The sequence below is a fragment of the Eretmochelys imbricata genome, chromosome 4 (genome assembly GCF_965152235.1).
Source record: "Eretmochelys imbricata isolate rEreImb1 chromosome 4, rEreImb1.hap1, whole genome shotgun sequence".
Taxonomy (NCBI): Eukaryota; Metazoa; Chordata; order Testudines; family Cheloniidae; genus Eretmochelys; species Eretmochelys imbricata.
In genome coordinates, this window is record NC_135575.1 from 47,154,058 (window position 1) to 47,173,444 (window position 19,387).

The following is a 19,387-nucleotide window of genomic DNA, read 5'->3' on the forward strand; positions in this document are numbered from 1 at the left end:
AGTGCTGCCCAAAAGAGGAGAAAAGGGCAAGGGGAAAGAGGAAGAGGTTGGAAGTGGCAGGAATGGGAGAAGAGAAGCTCATCAGGTGGAAAGGGAGTAAGCTGGGATGGGGAGGTGGAGGGTCAGATGTAGAAATGGTTGCAGTACCTGATAGTCTTCTTTTCTGCTCTTTGTTGACAAGCATGAATATTGTATACTGTCCATATCGCTTGCTAGATTTTCTTTTGAATTTTTTTTTTCCACACACACTACTTGCTTTTGTTCAGGCTTCTTAAGCTTAATTGCTATTGGGGAAGCATAAGCGTTTTTTCTCACATCAGTTACTCTAGTTCACTGGACAGAATCAAGGTTCCAGTAAAGTCAATGACAAAGCTCCCATTGGCTTTAAATGGAGACAGCATTTTAGCATGTAGTATACGGCCTTTGGAACATTTGTCTGATCAGATATTTTGAAGTTAATTTCCAAATGGGCAAACAAGTCTTCATCCAAGAAGGTAAAACATTTTATTTCCCCTTTCTGAAAGGTACAATTTTAGGCTCAGACAAGAAATAAAAATTCCTTTGTTTTCCCTCTCCCATACTTAATGTGCAGTTGTCATTAAAAGTAAGAATTTTATTCATTAATTTCATCATTTTTAAAATAATTAAAATTACTTTCAGAAGCCTACTGTACATAAAGATGCAGATTTAAAAATAAATTTTGAAAAAATGAAGAATCCAGTTCCAAACCAAACTTATGCTTGGATTTTATGTTGTTTAAAATTCCAGTGTATATACCCAAAGCTAAAAATTATACTTATTTTTAAAGAAAGTAGTCTAAAATAGTTGTCAACTGTACAATTTTTTGTAAAATGAATTTAATCATTTTGTCTTTTTATAAATGAGTGTCACATGCTCTCGAGAGCAAGTTGGTAGTGCTTTGATTGTTGGAAGAATTGGGACAGCAGGTAACACAACACATGTTTGTGCTTTCTACTGATGGTCTATAAAAGACAGTTGTTAACGTCCAATCATAAATCAGCACAGCACTTCTTTTCCTGGTTAATTTTTTTTAAAAATTGATATGGCAAGGAACAATGAAAATGTACTGGCAAGTTAGTTTGTGGTGAAGAATTCAGTGGCCACTGAGTTCTAAAAATTTACTAAAAGGTTGTTGGTGGTTTATGGTCCAACCAAGGTAGGTTACATTGTACTAATGTACCTTTCTAAACTGATGAGTTTAAAATGTTAAGGAAATACTTTTGAAAAAGAACCTTAAGAACATGTAAATGTGTAAATGATGCCATTTTGAAACAAGTTATGTAATAATGTTTCAAAATGGTGGTGCTAGATTGGGTGCTCAAATAAATCCAGAGCAGGAACTGTATTTTTCTGTTTTTAAAACCATAAAAATCAAGTATGAAAACATATCAGGCCACATGCCTAGTTCACACGTTTTATAAAGCGTTTAATAGCTGGCTTTGTCATTGGTAATACATGGTTATATAATGTTGAATGTATAAGTGGCTTTCTTCAAACCACAGGGGTTTTTCAATGCTTATGTCTTTTATATGTGTTTAAAAATTTCTTTTTAGAGAACTCTCTCAACCATAAAAAAGGATAGAGGAGATTACAGCTCTTCTTAAAGCCAAAATATATTTTTATTTATTTGACATTAAACATGACTTTAAGAACAGCACCGTTTTTATAATATATTTAATTATTTTAATAGGTGAAACTTACATTTGAAACTTCAGTCTTTGAGAATGAAGGAACATCTCAACAAAGGTATAAACAGGCACAGTCAGCTATGAACAATCTTGTCAAGCTTCTATGGGGAGAAGATAATATGGACCTTCAGCTGGCTATCCAAGGCATGCCTCATATTGTTATGTACCTCACACTAAAATTGGACTCTGAAACATCTAAGGATGAGGTATGTGGTCAACCAAATGAAGCAAAAGACAGGCAAGATTCAATTTAGTCAATAGATGTCAGTAAATGTTGATTTCAGATAACACACTCAAATCGATTAAAAAAACCCATCGATAACAGTCAGTGCAGCACCTGCAGGGATGTGGTGTCACCAGCCCTGTAGTAGTGCAGTACGCCCTCTGCAGCTCTGCTGTCATGGGATTGAGTGAGCTGAGCCGTGACAGTGGAGCCACAGAGGGTGCAGCCACAGAGCCAAAGATGCTGGATCCATGTGGGTGCAAGGTGCTGGGAAGGCTGCAGTTCTGGTGTGGCAGAGCAGAAGACCCCTGGCCAGGGCTGCAAGGAGGAGGAGGACAAGCTCTCAGTTGCAGGGGAGGCCACTCCACTTCTGAAAAGGTCTGTCCTGTGCAGGAAATGTACAGTAACAAGGTGGCCTCCCCAGGTGGGGGCTCTTCCCCTCCTTGTAGACCTGGGTAGGGGTCTCTGCTTTGCTGAGAGAGCCCCTTGCACAGCCGCTGCATACCCACTGTCAGCGCTGCCCTAACCCCTACCCTACCTCATCTTAATTTCCTGCAACTAAAAATTAAAATACTTAAAAAATAAAAAGTTAAAAATACAAATTGATATTAGTCTAAATTGCAAAAAGTTAAAAATTAGATTCTGCTGAGTCTAATTATAATGATGTCAATTGCTGTGACTTTAAATAAAGGTACCTCATGTTTACTAATACTTTTGTAAGTGATTCCCTCTTATGGTCAAAGTGTCTGCAAAATTATTATGTCTATTATAGAAATCAGGCCTGAAATTCCAGGAAAAAGTTAGGAGTCCATCTTACAATCTTTAATTGCATTTTGAAGCACTGCTGACAGTCCCTCCATAAAGAACATTACCATAGAATAATAGAAATAGGCCCACAGAAATAAAGTGAGAAGGATTATCTTCAGGTTTTAACAGTTACCTGCCATATTCTTATCATGCTGCTTTGAACATCACTTTATAAATGTAAAGCACTATACAAGTACAAAGCATCCCAACTCATCAGAATTTTTTTTATGGGAGAAGCTGGTAGCAAACCCTATATTTAAGTTGCCTAGCACTTTCCATTATAAAGGATTAATGGGACCTTTTCTTTGAGAAACATTAACATTTCCATTGTTTGTAGCAGACCATTGATATTAGGCACAGACAACACCCTCATGCTCCAGAAATGCCCTTTCTTTGTCCTATGAAATTCCATTCAGTTTTTGCTGAAATATTAACTGTTGAGAATTGCTATTTCCTTTCTCTCACTTACGTTTGTCAGGAATATGTTTTCAGAGTGCAAGTATAACTGAAGACACGAACATTCTAAGGTTGGGTTCATTCTGTAAACAAAGCAGCCGCAGCGCACACTGCCTGAGGAATGACTGGGAATTATCAGAACTGCTGTAGCAGGTAGGGAGAGATAGTTGAGATGGGCTGGGCTTCTATCCCTGCCCTGGACCCAACATGACTCCAGGGCTGCTTTAGGAGCATCACATGGGGCAGCAACCAGGCTCCCTACCCTAAATTGCCCCTGGACTCAACACTTGATCCAAGGAGCCTATTTCCCCTCACTCACTCTGGGGCACTATATAGAGCAGGAGCTTTCCAAACTCCCAGGGTAGCAGGTGAGAGAAAGAGCTGGGACGGGCTATGTTCTTTTCCTCTCCTGCTGCTGACTAATCTCTAGTGGTCCATCCCTCTGCTGGGATAACAACTTTCTCCAGTTGCCAACTAATGCAATTTGTCCTGTAGTTTAAGTGGCAGTTGTCTTCACTGCAATGATGACGGTTAGGGTTCAAACTCTTCTGATAATGCATTATGGAGTGGAGAGTGTTACAGGTGCACATAAAGGAATTTGTTTTTACCTTTTTTCTTTGTGAGGGAGAGGAAGGTAACTTAAGAAATTACTTTAACCGCTGTTCCTTCCTCCTACATTAAAGAATATTGTTTAGTTTGCAAAATCAAACTCTTGAAAGTTAGGATATGTCAGATTTACAACTACTTAATTCAGCCCCTTGTGTGTATGCCTTATGATACTGTCTCATATTATTTTTTTCTGCAGGACTCCTGCTTCAGTCAGTGTTCAGGATGGACAGACAGGGGGCAGAATTAACGCGACACAGGCAACTATAAATATGGCATTTCCTAACTTTTCAACCCTAGTAATGTTCTTTGAAAACACACACATTCTTACCCTCCCACCCCGCATTGGGATAAAGGCTACATTATAATACTGTAAGCCAGCAGTTCTCAAACTGTGGGTCAGGATTTTAATGGGGTCACCAGGGCCAGCATTAGACTTGTTGGGACCCAGGGCTGGAGCTGAAGCCTGAGCTCCATCCCTACCTGGGGCAATGGGTCTCAGGCTACAGCCCCCTCTCCTCCCACCAGGGGCAGCAGGGCTTGGCCTGTGGCCTCCTTTCTCCCCACCTGGAGCGGCACAGCTCAAGCTCCGATGCACCCTCCCCTCCCTCCCCCCGCCCCAAGGTCATGTCGTAACTTTATTGTCAGAAGGGGGGTCGTGGTGCAATGAAGTTTGAGAGCCCCTGCTGTAAGCTTTGCTTTTCAAGCCTCTATCATATCATTTAGGGGACTACACTTTCACTATCAGAGGTGGCTATGGTACAAAGTAGTTTATACAAATGTCTTTTATAAATCCTCAGGACCACTCTAGTTCACTTTCTTCTGTTTTTTGCAACCTAAGACTTCTCCCATTAATGTACAGAAAATTTCAGAACATTTCTCACTTTGGTATTTTCCCACAATAAGAATGTATAAGGTACTCTCAACTGGCAATGAAATAAAAATAAGAAGCTTAATCAAAGTTCACTTATAACATGTTGCAAATGGTTAATTTTTCTTTTCAAAATCTTATGCTGCAGCTCCTTGTCCCCGTTCATCCAATATGATAAGGCTAGAGACGGTTGTCTTATAAAGAAAGAGGCAGCATTGTCTAGGTGAAAAACATAAACTTAATATTACTAAAATAGTGAAAAATACAAGGATAACCAAGGCTTATCTCGTTTCAGAGCTACTAGTTTCCTCATTAGGAGGTTGTTAGATGTGGCACAGTTACAGTCCCTGCACTTGGGTATGTGAGGGCCACTCCCTCGCTACCCCACATGGCACCATTGTCCTATCCCTTCTCCACACTTTTCTGTGATGCAGGATTGGCACAGCGTAAGGAGTAGTACACTACACCTTTGAAAAAGAGGTTGCAGCTGGCCTGCTCCCCCTGCATTCCAGGGATAAATTCTTCTCTGAGCAACCCCAGAGGCAGTGCAATCGTAAACAGCCACTAATGCCGTCCTGTGCTTAAATGGCACAGTTGAGTTCATAAAAACACAAACTTTACCAAAAGAACACCATGCCTTTTGGAGAAAATTGTCCTTAATGTTATCCTATTAACAATGAATGAATAAGGATATGGTGTTCCAGACTCCAGAGTTTACAGTAGTTTGGATTAGAATTGAAGAAACTTGTCTATCTGTCTTCTATAAGTGATCCATTACTGGGCTTTTCATCTCTATCTTGTGGCTGGTTTGGTGTGCAGACCACATCTTAGCCTCATTAGTAAATAATGGCAATTTATACTAGGTTCTCCCAGTTATGAGCCCTGGGCACTCAAAAGCAGAATTAAAGAATCCTAAGCCTCACAGAGCTCTGGCTGTTGTATCATAATGTAAAAGTCATCTCCCTACAAGGAAATTAGTCTTCCATGTAATCACGGATTCAGCTGGCAGGCTGGGTCTCAGCTGGGCTTTTTAGAACAGAGTAAATATTTTATTCCACTGTAACAGATTTCTGTACTTGGACAGTCTTCCAGTGACGTCATGTTTTAAGAGAATAATGTTATTCATGTCTTTTCTAAATGATTGATATCAGTATTGGAAGAATTTGTTTAGTTTCTATGTAAAGCAAGCATTATTGAGCAACTAATGAGACCCTGTTGGCCTTTACAAATACTTACCATGTAAATTTGGCAGTAATAGTTCCTATTTTAATAGCTTTTGAATGAATCTTGCAGGGCTCACAGTCTTCTTGTGTACAGCAAAGCAGAAGACTGTTGTCTCCTTTCACTGCGGTGTAAGAACAACTTAAAACATCCTTTGTCAGTGTCCTGTGTTGGAAGGTTGTGGGAGGTTTTTAGGTGGTCACCTCTATTTTGACAGGAGTCCTTTCAGCCATCTTTCTTGGTGCCAAGACTGTTCTGATTAAAGCAAACTGTTTCTTTGCAGTTCATTATATGAGAAGTAAGGATACTGGAAATAGAAGAGGTGGGATTTACTGACAAAAAATATTTCCATGCAATATTTTAGTGTTCGGTTCACAAAATATTGTATTCTTTTAAGATTAACTACTTTGTAATTTATTAATTCAGTTGTCCTTGGCCTTTGCACCATTTAGACAAAATGACACTTTTCAACTTGCTTGGAAGACAACTGATCTGCTTGTGTGGTGATAGATACTAAACCTTACTAACTCATTAATATATAGATGGTGCTGCTGGATCTTTTGTTATGTTTGTCTTTTCTTTCCCTGGGAAAGTGTATAGTTATTTCTCAAATGAACAGTGTAAAGGTCCCTGTTCGTTGGGAAAGAAAAGACTTTTTTTCTAACTCATTGCAATGCTGTAATTAGAAAAGGCTTTTTTTCTTAATGAGAGGTTGATGCAGAAAATCCTTGTTACAAATAAGTATTTAAAAATAGAGCAAATTAAATTGAATGAGAGTGGCAGAGCTTGCCAGTTCTCTCAACAGTGAGACTTGAAATTCTTTTAGTCTGATTGAAAATAAAATTTCCCAACAAACTTTTGGCACTGTCTGGATGTGCTTTGTCATATGAAATAAAAAAGTTAATGACTTCACTGTTGCTTTTATTTGTTAAGAAAGATAATTTAATTTTTAATAGTATCTCCTGACCTCTCTATCTTGGGTAGACTTGCTATTTCAATTAGATTATTTCCAGGCCATCTAGTAAAGATTGAAAACACTGTATAGGTTGCCGTATCTCTATAGGTATCAGTTATTAGCTCTGAACATTTCATGGGTTGACAAACTGCACCAAGTATGTGGACATTATCCTTTATTTAGTTTATTATTCCCACACAAAAGTGCTTTAAGTTAAAGGTTTCTGAAGTAATTAATATAACTGTTATGTAAAATAGGTAACTACAGGATTTCCCTTAAAGAACCTAGGAATTTAAAAGAGTGGAAAGAATCAGGTAAAATAATTTACCTAAAGATTTATTACCCCTACAATTACTGATTCTGCAATTTCTTGCCCTCAGGCAGACTTCTGTTCCTGTGCACCCATGTGTAAACAATTGCATGCTCAACACCATATTAGTTAATGACCTATGAATTTTTTCAGTATGTACCTACTAATATCTTGGTTTATAAGTAAATATATCATCAGTGATGTTTGTGTAGAAAGGCTGTGTATTTATGTTGTAGTTTAGGGCCTGATCTTTAGAGGGGCTGTGAACCCACAACTCATAACTGAAAAATGAAGAACACCATGGTTCTATTAGTATGAGTAAATGCTTGCCATTGTGAGTAAGGGGTTCACAGATTTCCATTTAGGGGATAGATTACATGTTCAGATTGCTGTACAAACACGAACAAATCAGATTCCACGGGACTGTCGTCTTTTAAAATGACAAAAATATTTTTAAGATGTGAAATTCTGCAAAATGTTGTTTTTAATTTTTGAATATATTTTCCCTCATAGTAAAGTTTTACAAAAACCTTTTTTCCAAACATACATGCTTAAAAACTTTGCAAGTTTGTAGCAAGGTCTGGAAATGCCCTGACAAACCAGTGCTAGATAATATACTGGGAAGGTATGTGATAAAATTTTTCAGGTCTAAAATAACTGATGTTGCGGATATACTTTTTCTTTAGCAATCTTTTCCTTTGCTTAACTGACTAATAATTTGGTATCCTGACAGCAAGAAATTCTTTACCAATACCCCATATCAGAAGCATCCCAAAAGCTGAAAAGTGTGAGAGGAATATTTCTCACTCTCTGTGATATGCTGGAAAATGTGACTGGAGCCCACATTATCAGGTAACAGTATTTTCAATTTAATACAAAACCTTTTTATTTATTTTTTAACTTCCCTTTCTTTTTATTTATACTGAAGAAAACATCTGTACATAAGGCTTTGTTATTATGCCTAGTCAAAACAAGAATCAGTAATACCTTTTAATCAGTACTGTTTTATTTGGTATAGCCTGCTTGAAGTTGGTCTGCCTAATGTGGCTGTACTGTGAATGGTTATGTGATACTGGTCTGTTTCTTTGCTTTCGGTCTCGGTGGCTAGAAATTTAGTATACTATGTAACGTATCACAGAATCTGGTCTTATGAACTCCCAGTCAAGCTTGATCTAAATTCTTTAGCAAGATTCCTGGATTCTGTATCATTTTAGTAAGGTAGACTGGACATTCTGTAGCAGCTTAATTTAAATTAAAAAACTAAGATTTTAACTCAGTTACATATTAAAATGAGTGATAGTCGGTACATAAACTCCTATTTATTAATTTTGATATTAAATTTATTTTATTTCCCAAATTTTTGTGTGTTTTTGATTTGTCAAAGATTTTTGTATTGTCAGCACGTAACTACATCATCTTTGGAGGTGCAGCACAGAATCTCACCCATTATTTTAAGTCTGTTTGCAGACTCAAGAAGACGAGATTGCAACAGTTTTAAACTTAGTTCACATTTCAAGTTCAAGATTTTCTTCTCAGCCATAAAATCTGAGGCATAATAGTTTTAAAAAATGAAAGCTTAAACTGTAGAACACATTTGCTTGGCAAATTCCACAGCCTTAGAATCTGAGAGTATGTCTACACGTGGAACTGGGGGTGTGATTCCTGGCTCATATAGATATACTCACACTAGCTTACATAGCTAAAAATAGTCGTATAGTCGTGGTAGCACCGGCCATGGCAAGCAGCAGCATGAGCTAACTACCCTAAGTACAAATCAGCCTGGACCTCTTGGGTACATACTCAGGGTGGTTGGCTCATGCCACTGCTGCCAATGCTACCATGACTGCACTATTACTGTTATCCCGCTAGTTCAATGAGAGCTACTGAAAGTATGTCTACATGAGCTGGGAATCACGCCCCTACCTCCAAATGTAGATGTGGCCAGAGAATACATGGGGCCCTGGTTATATGTAAGGTAGAGAGAAGTTAATGAAGCTGTATAAAAATGGGAAGAAGAAATCTTTGGGAATAGGAAGCCAGTGAAGGAAAAGGAGGGATAATGAGGATCAGCCATCTTCACAAACTAGAAGTAGGTTCCATTTTTACTTCATGTTACTCCCTCCTGACCCCTGATTTATATGTTCTGTGCCAGTCACATCAGTCCGTAAGTGTCTAAGTATCAAACCTGTCACAGTGAACTGGTGATATGTGGTAATCTTCAGTGACTGATGTTCCTGGTCTATAACGTGGATATGTACTGGATGGTAGAATACATCCACATGTGCACAAAAAAAGCATTTAGCACAAGAACTGCTGTTGTCAGCCATTTTCTAAGGAAGCATTGGAAAGTTTTACCAGCTATACAGGTATATAGTTATACTCATATAATCCCCAGTGTGGACACTCTTATTCTGGTGTGAGTGCCTTTTTCTAGTTCAGGTTAAAACCCTTCCAAAGCAACATAAGCTAAATTGAAAAAAGGCACTGTTGTACCAAAATAAATGTATCTTCTTGGGGTGGGGGATGGTTATGCTAGTGTAACTACATTCATTGAAATTTACACCTGATGTTACACAGAAAAATCTTTCCTATGTAGATAAGACTTAAGTGTGATGGAAAGGCTATGACCTTTTCCAGTTTATGCAACTCATTATTACTTCTTTGAGTGTCCTCTGCATATTCCCACTCCAGGGAAGCACCAGCTGGTGCAGTTCAGATGTTGGAACCTTCTCATAGCAGCGCCCATTAGAGCACTGGTGCATCCCACTTACCTCTTTCCTCAGCATTCCCAAACATTATGAGGGCAAAGCTATTAAAGGGGGCATGGGGCCCTCTGCCACCTTAGTTCCTTCCATCTGCTGCAGCCCATGGATGTGAACCTCTCCGGATCCTTCTCTCAAAATAAATATTGAGTGCCTTAGTTTAACAAGTAATATAGTTAGTATAGACAGCATAATTAGAATAAAATAATCTAGTTGTTTAGGATATTGTTTTTATTGTTTGTATGCTTAGCAGTTAAACTCATCTACCAGCTTCATAGGGAATCCAAAGAGAGCCAGGTTTAAGAGGTATGCATCATGTACAGTGGCCTTCCTGACATTGGATGTCCATGTCAGATGCCTGATGTACCTAAGTGAGGGTGTGACAGAGTTGGGGTAGCTTAGGGCTAGCTCATCACTCTTTGCACTTTGTAACAGCTCCCACATGGGCCAAACTGGGAGATAATTGATTAGGACTGGGTGATTAACCAGTTAACAAAGAGATTCAGCTCGTCAGCTGGGGACTGTTAAATGGAAGATAGGAAGGGAGAAGGGAAGGCTGGAAGGAAAGGCAAAGAAACCTAGGATTTCAGAGAGGTTGAGATCTCTCTCTCCACCCTCTTCCCCTGTGCCTAGAGCTACAGTGAAATTTGGGGAAAACCTTATGGTAAATAAAGTACATTGTGGTGAACTTAGGTAAGAGGGTGTGAAGTCTACTTGCAAAGAGAAATCCAGGGTGAGGGAGCATCCTCTGTGACCGCGGTCACTCTGAATTCTGAAAAATTCTCCTTTTGGGTTGAAATGTTCTATGCTTGGTCTAAACTAAAGGGTAATTTTTGTTTTTAAGAAGGTGGAAGTGTCTGAAAATAATTCATTTCTGACTATGCAGTATATATCCCCTTGCCCAGTTTGACAGATGCAGACTACAGCTATCCCAGCACAGAGAGCTGGACACGGATAGTGGGCTGTTAGTCTCAAGTCACTTCTGGAACATCTTCCATGGTGGAGACTGTAAAGGCCTAACTGAAAACCCACAATGGAGTGCTCAAAAATCACAACAATAACACGCCACCTGCCCTTAGCACCAAAAGGAGAAAGTCTTGTTGTTGTTTAAATACAAAACTGGTAGAATTAGCGATTTCATAGGGACTCCAAAGTGTTTACTACATTCTGAAAATTCTAAGATTTCATTTAATAAAAAATGTAGGTTTCTACCTTTTTCAGTAGACTAGGCACAGCTACCTAAAAATAGATATGCTGATACCTTGTTAAGTCTTACAGAAAACTGACTCCTGCCAAAAAAATAGAAATAAAGGTCTGAATTCTGCTTCTTCAACGAGACGTGAACTTCAGTACCTAAGATGGAGCATTTAACATAATGCTAATTGCCCTTCTTCCTTTTACTTTATTTAAATATTGGTTTCTATTTTATCAGGTTGTCGTGGGTCATTGTTAGAGAAATTGTGGAAAGCATTAGTTTCTGTATTGACCTGATACTAAAATAAGTAACTTATTCATATCAAAAATCTTCTTCATAGAAAATAGATATGAAAGTAAATTATGCTGTGAGCCTTATCTTTGGAGCTACTACTGGTGCTTTGTATTTGTGTTTATATACACATATAAAAAGAAAAGGAGTACTTGTGGCACCTTAGAGACTAACCAATTTATTTGAGCATAAGCTTTCGTGAGCTACAGCTCACTTCATCGGATGCATAAAGTGGAAAATGCAGTAAGGATGTTTTGTACACACAGACCATGAAAAAATGGGTGTTTATCACTTCAAAAAGTTTTCTCTACCCCACCCCACTCTCCTGCTGGTAATAGCTTATCTAAAGTGATCACTCTCCTTACAATGTGTATGATAATCAAGGTGGGCCATTTCCAGCACAAATCCAGGGTTTAACAAGAACGTCTGAGGAACAGTGGGGGGAGGGGGGAAGGAAAAAACAAGGGGAAATAGGTTACCTTGCATAATGACTTAGCCACTCCCAGTCTCTATTCAAGCCTAAGTTAATTGTATCCAATTTGCAAATGAATTCCAATTCAGCAGTCTCTCGCTGGAGTCTGGTTTTGAAGTTTTTCTGTTGTAATATTGCAACTTTCATGTCTGTAATTGCGTGACCAGAGAGATTGAAGTGTTCTCCGACTGGTTTATGAATGTTATAATTCTTGACATCTGATTTCTGTCCATTTATTCTTTTACGTAGAGACTGTCCAGTTTGACCAATGTACATGGCAGAGGGGCATTGCTGGCACATGATGGCATATATCACATTGGTAGATGTGCAGGTGAACGAGCCTCTGATAGTGTGGCTGATGTGATTAGGCCCTATGATGGTGTCCCCTGAATAGATATGTGGGCACAGTTGGCAACGGGCTTTGTTGCAAGGATAGGTTCCTGGGTTAGTGGTTCTGTTGTGTGGTATGTAGTTGCTGGTGAGTATTTGCTTCAGGTTGGGGGGCTGTCTGTAGGCAAGGACTGGCCTGTCTCCCAAGATTTGTGAGAGTGATGGGTCGTCCTTCAGGATAGGTTGTAGATCCTTGATAATGTGTTGGAGAGGTTTTAGTTGGGGGCTGAAGGTGACGACTAGTGGCGTTCTGTTATTTTCTTTGTTAGGCCTGTCCTGTAGTAGGTGACTTCTAGGTACTCTTCTGGCTCTGTCAATCTGTTTCTTCACTTCAACAGGTGGGTACTGTAGTTGTAAGAATGCTTGATAGAGTTCTTGTAGGTGTTTGTCTCTGTCTGAGGGGTTGGAGCAAATGCGGTTGTATCGCAGAGCTTGACTGTAGACAATGGATCGTGTGGTGTGGTCTGGGTGAAAGCTGGAGGCATGTAGGTAGGAATAGCGGTCAGTAGGTTTCCGGTATAGGGTGGTGTTTATGTGACCATTGCTTATTAGCACCATAGTGTCCAGGAAGTGGATCTCTTGTGTGGACTGGTCCAGGCTGAGGTTGATGGTGGGATGGAAATTGTTGAAATCATGGTGGAATTCCTCAAGGGCTTCTTTTCCATGGGTCCAGATGATGAAGATGTCATCAATATAGCGCAAGTAGAGTAGGGTCTTTGGGGACGAGAGCTGAGGAAAGGTTGTTCTAAGTCAGCCATAAAAATGTTGGCATACTGTGCGGCCATGCGGGTACCCATAGCAGTGCCGCTGATTTGAAGGTATACATTGTCCCCAAATGTGAAATAGTTATGGGTGAGGACAAAGGCACAAAGTTCAGCCACCAGGTTTGCCGTGACATTATGGGGGATAGTGTTCTTGACGGCTTGTAGTCCATCTTTGGGTGGAATGTTGGTGTAGAGGGCTTCTACATCCATAGTGGCCAGGATGGTGTTATCAGGAAGATCACCGACGGATTCTAGTTTCCTCAGGAAGTCAGTGGTGTCTCGAAGATAGCTGGGAGTGCTGATAGCGTAGGGCCTGAGGAGGCAGTCTACATAACCAGACAATCCTGCTCTCAGGGTGCCAATGCGTGAGATGATGGGGCGCCCAGGATTTCCAGGTTTATGGCTCTTGGGTAGTAGACAGAATATCCCAGGTCGGGATTCCAAGGGTGTGTCTGTGCGAGTACAGACTAACACGGCTGCTACTCTGAAACATATCAAAATGTAAATACATTGACTACACTTTGCCATCACTTTGTCATTGATGTAGTGTAAATAGTAAAGATATTGGGCACTGTACCCTTCCATTTTGCTCTAAGCATTATAGAGTGCTTTTTTTTTTTTAAGCATCACAACATTAAACTGCGGAGAACAGCTAGCATTGTTTTTAATATTTTTATGTTACTTTATCTTCACTGCCTCTTCTTTGTGTCTCCCTACATTGTGTGAATGCATTCTAATGCTCTGGCAATTATTGATTCAATTGAAGTATAGTTTATTCACGCTGAACATCAGCAGCATGTGCCAGACTGAGACTAAGTCCTCCTCTTAAAATCTGAATTTACTTAACAGCGTTTCTTTAAAGTTAATTTGTTTGGAGCTAAGGGAGGAGGAGAGTTGTTTTTGCTTTTTAAAGCAACATGAAGATTATGTCCTGCAGTGTAAGCTCTTTGGGGCAGGAAAGGTCTTTTTGTTCTGTGTTTGTGCAGTGTCTAGCACTAACGCAATACAAGCGATAAAGAATAATGACAACCTCTTTCCTTTTTTGAGGCAATCTCAGCACATCTCGGTTAAGTTTTCCTCCTGTCTTATGTTGTTGAAAGTGCTTCTGGCACTTCGTGCTTACAAAACAGTTAATATTTGCTAGTTTTGATTGATTTAATATTTGTTGGGTTTTTTCATTTCCAATCTTGCTTCCTTGATGCAACTGGGTGTTCTGCCGTTGGGTTGAGGAATTGCAGCCTCCTGCTTTAACCATGATATAACAGTCTAGCCTATAAAAGCTGTGAAAATGCTTCTCCCTTTACTATAGCTTCTCTTTTCTAGTGTACGCTGCTTTCTTGCTTCATTTATTCACAAACCATTAGTATATACCTAGTCTGCATATTTTAGGCACCAGATACTTACCCCCACTAATTCTTGGACTTGCACATATGTTCTCCCTTGCATCCTCTTACATTCCATATAGGTATCAGTACTTTGACTCACACTTCATCCGTCATAGCCAGTAATTATATGATTTTCTTGTAAATCCTTATGGATGCTGAATGGAGATTCTCCCACAGAGGCATTTTCTGACAGCTCCAAACTGTCTAAAAAATACCTTAAAACAAGGCAACCTATTTCTAGATGTCCTACACATTCTCTATTCTTGTACCCTCAAGAAAAGGTTACAAAATCCATGAACACTTAGACTGACTTTTGCTGGTAAAGAACTATATTTCCCAAATTTAGATGAAAAATTAAAGTGTAAAATCATTTCTTATGGCTTCTAGAGGCTGTTACATATTGTTTGAAAAATGTAATAGAAAATACCAGTATTCTGTCCAACGTTTCCTCAGTCAGAAAAGTAGCTTTTGATTTTCATCTCTGTTCATGTATGAATCGTTGCTGAGTATATAATGAATTGCTGTGTTTTCTATTTTCTATATATATTTACTTCACTGCTAGTGTCTAACTTTTTGTTTGTAAAGAACATTAGAATACCTTAAGTTGGAGAAGACTATGGTGGTCACTCTTGTGCTGGTGAATGGCAATGATCTTTAATTCTATAATAACTCATTACTGACTATTATACAATATAAATATTGGAACCAAATAGAGTGATTTAATCATAGAAAGAGAGCTTGAAAACTGAAATTATTTGCTTTTTTAAATTTTAAACTGAACTCTTTATAACTTTATTTCACTTTGATACAGTGATATCTTAAGTTGCTATTTAAAATGTCTAAGGCTATAATAGGAATGGTGGGGAAAGTAATACTTGGAAACTGTGGTCTGTGAAAACTTCAGTACCATTATGACTGCAGGATGTTACACCCACTAATACCCACTGTTTATGGCTTCATGTCCCCCATTAGGGTAGTATTTCAGCATCTCATAAACGTTAATGAATTAATTGTCACAGCAATTGCATGATTTAGAAAATATTGTTACTCAAATTTTACAGATCAGGAACTGAGGCAGAGGGAGATTAAATAATTTGCTCAAAGTTGCACAGCAAGTCTGTGGCAGAGCCAGAAATTGAACCCAGACTTCTTGAGTCCCAATACAATAGTACTTTAATCACAAAGACCACCGTCCTCAGTCTTTTCGATTTAGGTGGAGAGAGATTTATAGTCTTCTAAAACATCTTGAAGTTTAGCAGCAACCAACAAACTCAATCTGTTGGTGTTATATTTAATCTGAGATAGTCTGGTAGCTAGATTATTGGATTCCAACCCTCTTTTTTTGTCCCACTTCACTCTCCATTTAAAATATGTACATTCTCCATATATTTCTGTGATTAATACACTGAATACTGTAATGGTTCAGGCTTACCTTTGTCATTATTTCAGCTAAAAAATTTTGAAAGTGCTGAAGTCCTATTTTCAAAAGAGACTGAGGAGCTAAAGTCACTTGTGGGGTCTCTTATATGAGAATATAACCAAGGGTTTGACCACTGAAAATGTTGCCTAGAGTCTATAGCCGTACCACTTTCTGCTGAAATCCTGTTAATTTTGTAAGCTAAGTGGAAGACCTCTAAAGAACACCTTAATGGCTCAGAAAGAGATGATTGCATTCATCTCTGTGACATAGTACCTGGTTCCCACATGGGGCATGGAGTTACTTCAGGAGTCTTTTGGTTGGAACATAAAGCAAGTCCTCTCCTTTGTGGTAGTTTGTCTCAAGGCCAATTTTGTAACAATAGGGGCTTTCACCCTGGTGTCTTGGACATTATACTTGGCCTGGCTAAATTCTCCCTGTAGTTTCCACTGGAAAAAATATTCTGCATTTCTTATCTGACACTCTTTTACGTACTGTAGTATTGCTTTGTACCATTAAATACAAATGACTGTATTTCAGTGGTTGAAGAACCAATCCCTGTACATACAGCTCATACAAAGTTATGGTTTATATGGAAGTTTATAAGATATGTTGGATGTGAAGTGCTGCTGTCTGTAAGCTCATTGCTATTAACAGCATGCTCTACATCTTAATGTGCAGTGACACATTTTTCTTCAGATATTTATACTCTTGGTGCCAGATCTGGTGGTCTATTCCTGGCCCAGTTTGGCAGTGCAAAGCTAGCATCCCTCTTATCAGTAGCCACTCCAAAGAAATCAGGAAAAGGCAATAAAGAGGCAAGGACCGGAGGAAAGCTGTTAAAGGGTGGTTCAGTGGATGCTCTCCTTGTAGTTCAAGAATGCATTTTTCTAACCTAAGAGGGGACAGAGCCTTTTGGAGCTCCCACGTGGTAGAGAATTTTCACTGTTCCCAGTGCTCACCGGACTAATCTGGGTGTGTTTTGCAAAAATCATTGGTATAAATACATCTTAATTTAAAACTGGACAATATTTCTAATTTGTTTGCACTCTCCAGAAATTTTTTTTGCTGCCTTTTCTTTAGTGTGTTCCAGTATTCTGCTGTATTTAGAAAAAAAAGAAAGATATCTAGCAGTTTTTTCGGTAACCGTTTGTGGAAATGTTAAGAAATAGATCTTATTGTTATGTTTTCCCATTATCCCTATCAATTTGTTTAAAAAATCTATTGAACAGTAGATGATTACCTGACAAATAACTTGTAGAGCGTGCACTTCAAATTCCATAATTATAAATGCAATTGTGTGACCCAGCTGAATACTCAGTATTTAAGTGAGCATAAAGCTTTATATATTAACATTCAGAATAAATGATGACCCTTCATAAAGCCTAAGTAAACATTTTTTTCTGGCTTTATTTTTCTAGCTCATCCCTGTTTTTGTGTGGGAAACTGGTTCAGGTGGTTTACTGGAAAGAATCTGACAAGTTGCTTGTGATTGGCCTTCCTGCAGAAAGGTGAGTTTTAAACATAGCATGTTTATTTTTTAGAAGATTATTGAAATGTGCAAAGACCTGGGAATAGTAACTTTCTTATATCACTTTAATATATGTATAAAGCTATGTTTTCAGTTGTATGGCTGGTAACTCTGCACCTATGTAGGAATTATTCAGCTTGCGGTGTATGGAAAATCACTGCCAAGAACTTGACAGAACTAGTTTATCACTGAAAAAAATTGTGACTTTTATGAATATTTGAAATCCCCTGAACAAAAACTGCTATTTGTGTGGAAAAAAATTATAGTTAATGTGATGTATCCGATTTGGATTGCAATCTCTTTACAGCAGGGATTCTATTCTTTATCTAAGTATACAGAGTTTAGCACAACGGGGCTGCAATCCTGATTGGGGTCTTTAGGTGCTACTGCTATACAAATAACAATAATAGTGAGTGCATTGTCTGGGAGGCAGGAACTCCCAAGTTCTTTTTCCCAGCTCCACCACCGATCTTTGTGTGACCAGGAGTAAGCCACTTAAAGGAAAACTACTGTATATTACTATTTAAGTATGTAGCGTATGTGTAGGGCCCTACCAAATTCACAGTCCATTTTGGTCAATTTTATGGTCATTGGATTTTTAAAATAGTCCGTTTCACAGTTTCAGATGTTTACATCTGAAATTTCACAGTGTCGTAATCATGGGGGTCCTGACCCAAAAGAGGGTTTTTGGGGGGCTGTAAGGTTATGTAGGGGGATTGTGGGATTGCCATCCCTACTTCTGCGCTGCTGCTGGCTAGGGCACTGCCTTCAGAGCTGGGCAGCCAGAGAGCAGTGGCTGCTGGCTGGGCACCAAGCTTTAAAGTCAGCGCCACCACCAGCAGCTGTGCAGAAGTGAAGGTCTCAGGGTATGGGAAGGTGGGTTACCATACGTCCATGTTTTCCTGGAAGCTTCCCACCTGGGTCCGGGACTGACAGTTAGGCCCGCAGCCTCTCCGCAATGTGGGGTGACAGCTCGAGCCACAGTCTTTCCACGCGGGGTAGGGGTGACAGCTCAAGCCGCAGCCTTTATGCATTGGAGGGAGGGGTGACAGTGTGAGCTGTAGTCTCTTTGTGCAGGGGAAGGGGGTGACAATTTGGGCCGCAGCCTCTCCACCCAGGCTGGGGGCTGACAGCTGGGGCTGCAGCCTCTCCACTTGGGAGAATGGGGGTGTGACAGCTGGGGTCGCAGCCTTTCCGCCTGGGTTTTGGGCTGACAGCTGGGGCCGCAGCCTCTCCATATGCTGGGAAGGGGATGATAATTGGGGTCTCTCCCAGACAACAGCAGCAGAGCTTCCTACAACCAGGAGAGGTTCCCGGAGGTGGGTCTGACCCTGCTCCCAGAGCAGACCCTGCTATTCTATTTTGTGTGCGGGTTAGAAATTGTGAATCAGTGAGGCCAGCAGCAAAAAAGAAATTCACCCTCTCTTTATCCGTGATGCATTTCATCATATTGTAAACACAGTTTAAACTGTTTTTTTATTTTGTTTTGTTTTGCTAGTGTGCCTCTTTCTCAGCTAAGGAACATGATTACAGATGTTGTCAGAACCTTAAAATTTATGTATGGTTCTTTGGACAGGTAAGTGCTTCCAAAGGATTTATTTTTAATAACTAATTTTGAGGTTAAAAGAGAAGGAGTACTTGTGGCACCTTAGAGACTGACAAATTTATTTGAGCGTAAGCTTTCATGAGCTACAGCTCACTTCATCGGATGCATACAGTGGAAAATACAGTGGGGAGATTTTATATACACAGAGAACATGAAACAGTGGGTGTTACCACACACACTGTAACCAGAGTGATCAGGTGAGCTATTAACAGCAGGAGAGAAAAACCTTCTGTAGTGATAATCAAGGTAGGCCATTTCCAGCAGTTGACAAGAACATGTGAGGAACAGTGGAGGGGGGGAATAAACATGGGGAAATAGTTTTACTTTGTGTAATGACACATCCACTCCCAGTCATTATTCAAGCCTAATGTAATGGTGTCCAGTTTGCAAATTAATTCCAATTCAGCAGTCTCTCG

General features: G+C 39.5%; 1 protein-coding gene across 2 annotated transcripts in view; it reads left to right on the top strand.

Annotated features, from left to right (window-relative positions):
* The window catches only part of INTU (inturned planar cell polarity protein), a 100,904-nt gene that overhangs the window by 38,767 nt on the left and 42,750 nt on the right, over positions 1-19,387 (top strand). For both annotated transcript variants that reach the window (XM_077815202.1, XM_077815203.1), the window contains exons 4-7: positions 1,712-1,915; positions 7,892-8,010; positions 17,256-17,345; positions 18,864-18,941. In XM_077815202.1, the coding sequence (XP_077671328.1) occupies positions 1,712-1,915; positions 7,892-8,010; positions 17,256-17,345; positions 18,864-18,941 (491 nt within the window). The remainder of the gene's footprint in view (positions 1-1,711; positions 1,916-7,891; positions 8,011-17,255; positions 17,346-18,863; positions 18,942-19,387) is intronic.